The following is an 11,288-nucleotide window of genomic DNA, read 5'->3' as shown; positions in this document are numbered from 1 at the left end:
ACAGAGGGAGGGGTGAAACACAACCTTGTGGGGGCGGGGTTGGGGGCGGGGATAGGTTCCGATGCAGGAGTGGGAGGGGATGGGGACAAGAAGGGATTTGTGGGATGGGGGAGAAAGGGATTGTGGGAGGTGTAGTTCAGAGATGAGGACACGTGATCCACCATTATTGGAGACAAATAAACCCGGGGAAAAGGGCTTGGGGGGAGGGTTTTTTTCCCGGGCTGCGAGCACATGGCAGTTGTTGTCCCTGGGAACAAAGAAATCAGGGGAGAAGGGGTTTTTTCATGCGCGTACAACATGTGGACTCGAAACTGAGGCAAAGGAGTAGAGAAAAGGGGTTGGAAAGGTCCTGGGATGGGCTCCAGATTCCCGTCCAAGGCAGGGTGCTGAGAAGACACGGGTGAGCCAGGAGGTTGGTAGCTCTCCTGTGCTAAAAAGCAGGTTGCTGTAGCCATGTTTTCCAGTGTAGGGGATCAGGGACACAGGGGTTGGAAGAGGCTATAAGGGAATTAACAGGGGGGTTTTGCAGTGGCTTTTCCCATACTGCATTTTTCTCTGGCAAAGTGTAACTTAGTAACAGGAGAGGAAAAAATTTTGAAACTGTTTCATTTCCCGATCCTTTGAGAGAGGAGAGTTTTCTCTTGACACTATCCCAAAATTCAGGAGATCTCATGTCCTCAGAGGTTAGATTAGGAAAGTACTGAAAAAGCTAGCGTACAAAAGGTTGAACTAGATTTTTAGGGTATTTATGCCCAGTACAAGAAGGGTACCTTTGAACTTGGTAATATATTTCTCTGGGGTGTGCAGAAACTTCAGATCCCATTATGAAAGCAACACCACAAACCTCAGCCCCAAATCGCGAAAAAGGAGGAAAAAAAAGAGAAAAGATTTGCACCGAAACCAGCTTAAGACACGAGCCCCCAAACCAACAGGGAAATACTCACCAGAATTCTGGATTCACCACAGAAAAGCAGGTCTGGAGAAAAGAAATCAGCGAAGTGGATCTCCCACTGTTTCAGCTGTCCCCTTGCCACGTGGTGTGGGGAAGGGTAGGCTGAAGCTTTGAGCTCGCTGCTACAAAGAAAGTAACAGCCGGGCTGCAAAGTACTGGCACAGCACACACGTGGCTTACTGGGACACCCCAAAAGTCTCTCCAGAACCGAGGTTCAGAGATAGCATGTTGGGCGCCAAATGTAGATATACTCAGAGCACACTTAGCCAGCTAGGCTCATAGTTCGGTGCTTTAGAAAGCCCCGAGCTGCCTAGATCTAGCACTGGGCGATCTAGCACTTCAGAAGCTCCAAAAAGCAGCAAGTGATAGCTGCAAAGCTAATAAGAAGAGCAGAAGCAGAGAGGTAGAAATACAGCTCCAGCCTTGCTTCAACCCTGTTTGTTTTATTTCTCCCGTCCGGGTAGAGAGACAGGAGCAGCTGTTTGCAGGAGGGTAGCCAGAGCAAGAGGGGGCGGAGCCCACTCAGCTCGTCTATTATTTGGGGGAAGGGAAAGGGGGGACCAAGGAGTGGACCCAGGATAACCGGCCAATCGGACTCTGTTTCAGTGGGGTCCGAGTTACTTTCAGTTTTACCCACACTTAGAACAAAGGAGGTCTCAGAGCACATGGCAGGGGCAGGTCTGGACCTGCCCCGGCAGGTCCCGGGGGGGATGGAGGGCAGCCCCTTTGGGCAGGCAGCAACACCCAAATGCCCCAGCCCCACTCACTGCATCAGGACAATGCGTTTGCTCTGATCATGAAACTGGGTGCTGTGCATTTCCTGGACACCAGTCACCTGTCTGCAAATCCTCTCCAGCAACAATCTCATATATGCAATCCTTCCTTTTTACATCTCAAGACCAAGAACAAACTGCTCCCAGCTGCCTTTCCGGTCTTGGGGTGATTTTATGATAATAATGTATTCCCCTATGTCATAGGTTAGCAAGCTGAGTCTCGGAAGTGATATTCTTCTTACAGCTTCCTCTATGACCTGACAGAACCTATCAGCTGGCCAGTTTGAATATGGACAATTCTTTAAGCCACTTAAAATTGTGACCGCCTCTGTGATACACACTTAAGAATAGACAAACTCGCCCCCAAACTCTCTCTCGTTTCCAGTGTTGGGACAAGTGGCTGCGGGGCCCAAGCAGGGGCCAGTGGGCCTGGCCCAGGCCCTGCTCGGGCCAGGCCATGGCTCCAGGATGACCCCCCCCAGCAGGGCTGTAGGCAGCCAGAGCGGCTCGGTTCCCACCCCCCCCCCCTCCAATGCAGCCAAGATTTCAGCAAAAGCAGCACCGCTGTCCGGCAGAGGTCAGGTGACCAACAGCAATAAGCCACATTCCAGCTGCAAGGCCGAGGTGAGATTCACCCTTTTATTGCTGTGAAGAGCTGAAAACCTGAGGGGAGAGAGAGGGGAGATGCTTAAAGCTGTAATTCTGTTGTAAAGCTATGATGTATCAGAGTATCCCTGCCTCTGCGTCCCCTTGGAGTGGATCCCACTCAGCCCGGTCAGCTCCGGACGCAGTCGGCTGCGGGGGCCAGCCTCCGGACTCCGGGAGACCAGAGGTCTGGCTCGTGGGTCCTTCCACAGGACCGCTGAGATGGAGGCAAGCGGTGGAGGGAGGAGGCAGACTCAGATCTGGGTTAAAACTGGAAGTTTATTGAGCCCTCGGAGACGAGGTCCCACCTCCCAGGAATACCCAGCTCTGAGCGAGCTCAGAAGGCACTTGCGGGAGGTTTTATGGGGGGCTGGTAACAAGGGAGGGATCAAAGGAATAACCAATCAGAGGAGGGAAGGGTGTGGTGAACAGAATGAAAGGCGCATCAGGGGACCAACCGTGGGAAAGGAAGGGAGGGATCATTTTCTCCTAGCCAATCACACGACACCCCTGCCAGAACTTTCTAGAAGCCTGGGCAGGGTGCCAGCACGATTGGCAAGGGCCAGGGAGGAGGCAAAGGAGGGAAATAGGGTAATTGACAGCGAACTGGGAGGATATAAACTGGGTGGATATAAAATACTAAACTCGAGGGGAGACCCGGACTGAACCAAAGCATAACACACTCCCACATTTCCCCCTTTTTTGTTTTTTATGATGATTGAAATTCAGGTTGGGGACAATACTCAGAGTCTGGATATAAGTCCCCAAACCACTGCAACTCTGGGGCCATGGGCTCGTGCTCTGATTCCGGGAGAGCTTCGGCCTGGCCAATGTCCACGGGGGAGGGGGAGCTTGTAATCAACTTAAACAACAGTCTTCTGAGGAGTCCGAACATAACCAGGGTAACCAAAAAGACGAAAAACAAAAGCAGTCCGGTCCGGAGAATAGACACTGTCCATCCTGATAGTCCCCACCCGTTGAGGATGCTGCTGAGCCAATCACCCGTCTCGCGTTGGATCTGCAACACCATGGCCTGCATCTTGTCGAGAGTCTTGTGGATGTTCTCCGCTCTTGATGACAGGTTTAGGCAGCACAGCCCTTCGAACTCCTCACACCGGTGGTCATGGAGGAGGAGTAGGAAGTCGATAGCGGCCCTGTTTTGTAAGGTGGCTTGTCTGGTTATTTGCTCGTCTTTTAGGAGGTCACTCAGGGCACTTGAAGTAAGATTTGCTTGTTTGACGACCCAACATTCCATATGCCCTAATTCCCCTAAGGCTTTGGCTGCAGCCACCCACGGCAATAACGTGGAGATTGCAACCCCTTTTGGTCTGGCCCAATGAATAACTTCCGAGTCACAATTTTGGTCCAGATTTGAAAGTTCACGTTTTTGAATTGCCAATTCGGAAGTCCTATTTCTTTTCCTTTCCCAATCATGCACTAGAGTTTGGTTGGGCGTCAACAGCGTCAAGCGGCCAATGGTACAAGGGCCTCCTAACAGGCGAGAAGGGATGCCTGCCCACGCCCTGTCACCGCAAATAAGGAATAGTCCTTGGGGTAACCCTTTCGGATGTGACCTATGGGGATTGTCAGTGGTCACCCCGCTGACGGCCAGGCACCATTTGTCTGCCCCATAGTCACGACGGTTCGGCGCTATGTTTTTAAAAGCCTCCCGATCCGGGGACAACCCAAATTGAAATTGGACACAGTAGTGAGCCGGGTAGGATCCCAAGAGATCTAGCTCTTGGGGCTCACTACTGGTCCTCGAGAGCTGGGGCAGCCATTTTTCCAGGGGGTTATCGGTGTTGCGTTTCCCCCTGCGGTGCCAGCTGAAAGGGGGCCGTCTCCGATAGGGTACCCGGGGACAGTGCAGGTTGACAGGTGGCTTGGCGACAGTAGCTTTACTTGCGGGCGTCGTCAAAGCCTGCGCGGCTTTGAGCTTTTCAAGGAGAGATGTAAACTCCTCTCGCTCAAGAGGGATCCCTACCAGACATGTAGCCATCGGGTTTTGGGCCGCGGCTGTGGACAAACATATGTGGTCCTGACCCATGGTCCGTGCCAGGACTGACCATACGTTTGCTGCCGGCTGGGGAACAATCCACAGCGATACAGGCCAGGGAAGCAGCTGCAAGATGATGACCAGCTGCAGACTTCTGGCGATGGCTCGGGCGGATGGTGCAGGATCCATCTCCGCTGTCTCCAACTAAAACAAACTCAAAGAGAACAATATTAAAACAAGGACCTATCTGAGGTAAAGTTGGGGTCCAGAGGGCATGGGGTCATCCTACCCCGGTCTTAGGGGTTGCTTGACTTCCTTTTCCGGCGGGACGGGAGACACACGGTTTCACCCACCTCGATGGGATCCACCTAGGGCCCTCGGGGGTGGATACACAAGCATATCCCTTCCCCCATATGATTAACTTATGGGGGCCCTGTATCTCCCGAGTCTCCGGGTCTTTGATCCACACCAGAGGCTTCTCCTTCATTTGCAGCTGCCGAGACCCTCCAAAGTGCCGCACAATCGGCGGATTCAGGTTCTCAAAGGCACAGTTAAGAAAATTTAACGTAAATAGCGCCCTTGAGAGCCTGAGAACCGGGGAGTCTAGTTTTTCTGGGGACCTTTGCCGTTGTAACATTCTTTTGATGTTCTGATGAGCCCTTTCTACGATGGCTTGGCCTGTTGGGGAATAGGGGATGCCCGTTTTATGTTCTATTCCCCATTGCTGCAGGAAGCCCTTGAACTCCTTAGAAGAATACGCAGGGCCATTGTCCGTTTTTATGACTTTGGGGATGCCCAGGGTAGCGAATGCCTGCACCAAGTGCCTTCTGACATCACTAGCCCTTTCCCCTGTGTGGGCAGAAGCAAAGACGGCACCGGAGAAGGTGTCCACTGACACATGTACGTACTTCATCCTACCATCCTACCATCGAATGAAGCAACATGTGTCACATCCATCTGCCACACCTCGCAGCTGCTAAGTCCACGGGGATTAACGCCGGTGCCAATGGCGGGAAGAGCTAACTGATGGCATTCTGGACATGCGGCCACGATTGCCCTGGCCTGGTCATGCTTCAGGTTGAACTGCCGGACCAGGGCACGGGCGTTTTGATGAAACTGCCGATGGCTGATTTTGGCCTGCTCGAAGACATCTGGAATTGGGGCCATCACGGCTGGCGCAGCGAGGGCATCTGCCCTCCTGCTGCCCTCCGCGATGAACCCGGGCAGGTCCATGTGTGACCTGACGTGCATCACATAATAGGGTTGCTCTCAGTGGGAGACTAGATTGACCAATTTCGAGAGCAGCTCATATAAAGCTGTGTTGGAGACCTCTTGCAAGATGGCATACTCGGCCCTGCAACATATGCGGAGTCAGTTACTAAATTTAGGGGTTCGGGAAACCTTTCAAAAGCCCTGACGACTGCGTCTAACTCAGCGACTTGAGGTGATCCTTCCACCTCTTTAATATCCGCCTCCCACCGCTGAGTTTGGGGGTTTTTCCAAGTCATGACAGACTTGTGAGAAGCCCCAGACGTGTCAGTAAAGACGGTTAAGGCCTTTAAAGGTTCCTTGCTCCGAACACTCTTTGTACTTAACTCAAATTGAATTTCCGAATTAAAAATTTTGTGGGCCGGCCTATGTAAAGAAATTTGGCCTGTGTAACCCTCCAGAGCAAATTGCAAGGCTTCACAATCCTGAAGCAGGCTCTCCAACATTGCTTTAGTAATTTGGCCCGTCCACATCCTAATTGGTACGTGGATGCAGTCAAAGTCACATCCCGATAATTCCCTGATCCGGACTCCAGCTTTCCGGATCAGTTCAGCCATCAGCTCCTGTGGCCGCGTCATCCTCTTGGACCTGTTATGACTGAGGAAGACCCACTCTATTATCAGGAGGGGGTCCCCCCAGTCCTGGTCCTTCTTGCTCTTCCTGTTGTCTTCCCATTGGAAGACAACCCCGTGTAGGTGCGGCAGATTGCCCAGGATGATGAACCTGAACGGCAAGTCAGGCCTGTACCTGCTTGCCTGCCTGGTGGACATCAGGTGTTGCACCTTCTCTAAGGCTGTCCGTGCCTCTGGGGTAAGCGTCCGGGGAGAACTAAGCTCCTCTCCCCCTTTCAACAAATCGAAAAGGCGGGCTAGGTCTTCATTAGACAGACCCAGCCACGGCCTTACCCAGTTTAAGGACCCACACAGCTTGTGGACATCCGCCAATGTCTTGATATTCGTTTGAATAGCCAATTTTGCGGCACAATGGTCCGCTTTGTAATTTCAAGGCCCAGGTATTTCCAAGGTGGCATCCTTTGAATTTTATCTTGTTGGAGCTCAAACCCTGCAGCAACCAATACTCCGATTGTCAGGTCAAGCACTGTCGCAAGCATGTCATCATCGGGGGCACACACGAGGATATCATCCATATAATGAAGGATGATGGCCTCTTTTGCGGCTGCGCGTACTGGGGCAAGCAAGGAAGAGACATACCATTGGCAGATGGTCGGGCTGTTCTTCATGCCCTGTGGCAACACCTTCCAATGATATCTCTTTCTTGGGGCTCCTCGGTTGATGACCGGAACCGAGAAGGCAAAACGTGGGGCATCGTCAGGGTGTAGAGGAATTTGGAAGAAGCAATCTTTAATATCAATTACGGCCAAATTCCAATTTTGGGGGAGCATTGTCGGGGACGGCATCCCTGGTTGGAGAGAGCCCATGTCCTCAATCTCATTATTAATTTGGCGAAGGTCCTGGAGGAGCCGCCATTTGTCTTTGTTAGGTTTTTTAATCACAAAGACAGGGGAATTCCAAGGGCTGTTAGTTTCCACTATATTCCCCTTCTTAAGCTGCTCCTCCACGAGCTTCTCGAGCGCCTCCAATTTCTCGCCGTAGAGCGGCCACTGTTCTATCCAAACTGGGCAGTCCGTTTTCCAAGTCAATTTCTGGGTAGGGCGCTCCTCAGTGACCGCTGTGCAAAAATTCTGTGGGGGGTCAGGAATGTCAATAGTGACTCCCCACTGCTGCATGAGATCTCTCCTCAAGAGGGGTTCCTTGTAATCAAGTACGAACGGACGTATATTGGCCAATTGTCCGCTCGGCCCCTTAATTTGTACGATGCTTTTAGATTGTTTCGCCAATTGGATGCCCCCTACACCTTGTACGTGCCCTGCCACGTTCTGCAGTTCCCAATGTGCCGGCCATTCCCGTGTGGGAATGATCGTCACATCTGCCCCTGTGTCCAGAAGTCCCTTAAGGTGGAGGACTTCTTCCCTTCTGTTGATTTTGCAGTCCACCCTCGGCTTCCCTGTTCCTATTACATAGGTGGAACACACCATTGGGTGTGGCCCTCCTGCAGGGATAGCCTGGGCGACCATCTGCCCTCTGGGCAGAAACAGAGGCGGACGGACACAACGTAGCCAGAGAACGGGTCCTTCGGGACTAGATGTCATTAGCCCCGGAGCGACTTCGATCTCTGGTGGTGTGCAGTTAACATCTCCGATGATGACATACCTGTCTGGGCTCTGAATTCTCGCCCCCAGCTCACCACCGGTGCTCACCGGTGCGGCGTGCCACTCGCTGTCCTTCAGGAGGAGCGGTGTCAACAGCTGCAACCTGAAAGAGTTGTCGGAGAAAGAAGTCAAGTCAGGCTGAATTGTCACATCCGACAGATTGGTCTTATCACACCCTGCCCTCCCCAACCCCTCCTCCCCCTCGCGTCCCGTCCCTTTTTTATCTTCACGCGGGGCGGGCGCACGCTCCCCACTCAGTTTTTTTGAGACTCGTTTACAAGTCCCCCTAACCCCTGTTCCTTCTTAAACTGATGGAATTCTCGCTTGAGTGGGCAGTCCTTGGTCCAGTGCCCAGGTTGATTGCAGAGGAAGCAGGTGTTCCGGGTCTGCTGTTGTGGCTGCCTCCGGGCGTTCTTCGATGGAGGTCGGACGCCTTGGCCTGTGGTTCTCCTCTGGTCCGCAGCAGGGCGTGGTGTAGCTGCTCCCACAGAAGCCATTCCCCAGGGTCTTTGCTTGTCCGAGCCGACAGGTTGCAGGTGCGGCGCTTTCGCAGCGCAGACTTCTAGCACAGCTTGTATTGTTGGCGAAGGGTCCAGAGGGAGGCTCAGGATGGCTGCCTTACACTGGGGGTTCGCGTTTGCCATCGCCATCTCCACAATGACCTCCTCTCTGGCCGCCGGCTGCCTAACCTGCAACTCTACGGCTCGGGTTAGTCTTTCGACAAATCTGAGGAATGATTCCGTGGGCTGCTGTCGGACCCGCGAGTAGCTTTCCACAGGCGCGTCCGGCCTCAGGTCAAGGAGTGCCTTACTGGCTAGCTCCTTGACCCGCTGCAGCACCTCTAAAGGCAGACCCTGGGCCTGCTTCGGCGCCAGAGCCCATTCCCCCTCGCCGCTCAGATGGTCCATTGTTAATGCCTGATTATCGGCATCAACGGCCGTATCGGGTCCCTGCAAAAGCACCGGAAGGAGTCGGCAGAGCTCCCTTTCCCATGCCGATTTCCAGAGCAGAAACTCTGCCGAGGAAAGCAAACATGAGAAAAGTTGACGCAGATCAAAGGGCGTCATTACCGCTCCGGAGAGATTTGCCTGTAAAAGGCCGCGAAAATATTCGCTCTCCCTCCCAAACTCCTTCTGCGCCTTGCAGAGCTCCTTAATTGTTTGATGGGAGAGGGGTTCCCAACTGGCATGGGTCAATCCCCCTCTCCGGGACCTCTGATAAAAAACCGGAGCAACTGAAGGGATGGGATCCAGTTCCAGGTTCCGGTCCTCAGGCCCTCCCCCTTCCGGCCACTCACCGTGGGAACCGGAAGGCCAACCGTGGGAACCAGAGGTAGGAGCGTGAGAACTGGAAACGGGAAGTGGGTGGCGACTGGACACAGACCTGCGACAACCCCCCGGGGCGGAGCAAGGGGTGTACACCTAAGTGGGGTAGGAGGGGTAGCAAGGGCGGACCCACCTTGGGAGTTGGAGGGGTCAGGGTACGGGGAGGAGTTGGGATGGGAGGGGTTAGGACTTGGGAGGAAAGAGTTTCGGGATGGGGAAGGAGAGGGAGGGCAAGAGGGGGTCTCTGCCATGTGGCGCCCGCCATCTTGTCCTCCTTGGGTAGGGAAGCCATTTTCTAAATCTTCGGTGAAGCTAAAGCGAACTCGGGGTCTTAGAACTCGGGAAGTCGGGGAACGGGGTGAGCCCCGGGCAGTATGGCCAGGACTGTCCGGGCGGGGGGACCGGGAATCCCGAGGAAGCCAGGGAGTCGATAGCAACCCTGCGCAGCATCGCGGTTTGCTCTCTTCAGGATGCCCAGTTTAGGGGACACAGGCTTAGGAGAAGACTTAGGGGTAGCAACTGGGGAACCCGGGGTTGGCTGTCCTTCCCTCTCCCTTTTTTTGTTTAAAGCAGACCGTATTTGTAAATATAATAAAGAAAACTTATCTAAATCCTTCTCTTTTGCCAATTGTGATTCTGCCAATTTTGCTCCCACGGCGTTCCAAAAGGGAACGCTTAAAACCGAATATTGGGAGCAGTGAGGGAAGTGCAAGAACAGCCAGCGAACAAACCTTTTTAAACACCCCTTAGAAAAACGTTTCCCCCCACCCTCTAGGAGTCCCACAACTTGGATATATACCCCCTTCTGTGCTGTGGACAGTTTAGCGCCCATATCCACAGCACAACATCTGAAGCCAAAGGAATAAACCCTGGACACTAAATCCCAACCGGAGGCAAGTGACGCACCCGCCCTGGGGCTGCGCAGCCTAATTGCGGCTCCTCAGGAGCCAGGGACCGTAGAGGTCCCGAAAAGCCTTTACCGGCTTTGAAGTAGATTCCCCCCCCCCCGGGGGAAAATACTTACACCTTAGTGTCCAGGCGAGCTCCAGACGACCAATCCTCCACCGAGGACGACTCTGCCGGCGCAGGCGGAGCTACCGTCCTCTCCCCCAGGAGCACAGCTCCCTAAAACAGAGCGTGCTACAACTAGGGTAGCTAGACGTCCCAAGGACAGGCTCAGAGAGCCGATCAGTCCATTCCGTGGGGTCCGATGGAAGCGGGGGGCCCCACATTGGGCGCCAAGCTGCCTCTGCGTCCCCTTGGAGTGGATCCCACTCAGCCCGGTCAGCTCCGGACGCAGTCGGCTGCGGGGGCCAGCCTCCGGACTCCGGGAGACCAGAGGTCTGGCTCGTGGGTCCTTCCACAGGACCGCTGAGATGGAGGCAAGCGGTGGAGGGAGGAGGCAGACTCAGATCTGGGTTAAAACTGGAAGTTTATTGAGCCCTCGGAGACGAGGTCCCACCTCCCAGGAATACCCAGCTCTGAGTGAGCTCAGAAGGCACTTGCGGGAGGTTTTATGGGGGGCTGGTAACAAGGGAGGGATCAAAGGAATAACCAATCAGAGGAGGGAAGGGTGTGGTGAACAGAATGAAAGGCGCATCAGGGGACCAACCATGGGAAAGGAAGGGAGAGATCATCTTCTCCTAGCCAATCACACGACACCCCTGCCAGAACTTTCTAGAAGCCTGGGCGGGGTGCCAGCACGATTAGCAAGGGCCAGGGAGGAGGCAAAGGAAGGAAATAGGGTAATTGACAGTGAACTGGGAGGATATAAACTGGGTGGATATAAAATACCAAACTCGAGGGGAGACCCGGACTGAACCAAAGCATAACACACTCCCACATATTCCGTTGTAATTTCATGAAGATATGGGGGGTGGAGTGTTCAACTCGTAAGCAAAAGCACCTGCGCTGAGATAGGCAGATGCTGACGCAGCTGAAATTTCATGAGAAGTTTGGACAGGGAGAGATGGACCAGATGAGGACTTTTGCTCCAAATGGGAAAGGAGAAAACCTCAGTTCCTAGAGATGCTCCCGGAGATAGTCCTAAAGATGAAGATGCTCCCAGAGATGGGTGAAGAGAACTTTTTTTTTCTGA

At 53.6% G+C, this 11,288-nt stretch overlaps 1 protein-coding gene across 1 annotated transcript; it reads right to left on the bottom strand.

Annotated features, from left to right (window-relative positions):
* Positions 1-2,631: 2,631 nt before the first annotated feature.
* LOC125322343 lies at positions 2,632-8,007 on the bottom strand. The gene is made up of 2 exons (XM_048295995.1): positions 7,867-8,007; positions 2,632-4,570 (listed from the first exon to the last, which is right to left on the bottom strand). Exon 2 carries the CDS (start codon positions 4,553-4,555, stop codon positions 3,080-3,082), a length of 1,476 nt encoding a protein of 491 aa, XP_048151952.1. The 5' UTR covers positions 4,556-4,570; positions 7,867-8,007; the 3' UTR covers positions 2,632-3,079.
* Between the last annotated feature and the right edge of the window lie 3,281 nt (positions 8,008-11,288).

The sequence above is a fragment of the Corvus hawaiiensis genome, chromosome 3, assembly GCF_020740725.1.
Source record: "Corvus hawaiiensis isolate bCorHaw1 chromosome 3, bCorHaw1.pri.cur, whole genome shotgun sequence".
NCBI classification, from domain to species: Eukaryota; Metazoa; Chordata; class Aves; order Passeriformes; family Corvidae; genus Corvus; species Corvus hawaiiensis.
This window is presented reverse-complemented; position numbering and strand designations above follow the sequence as displayed.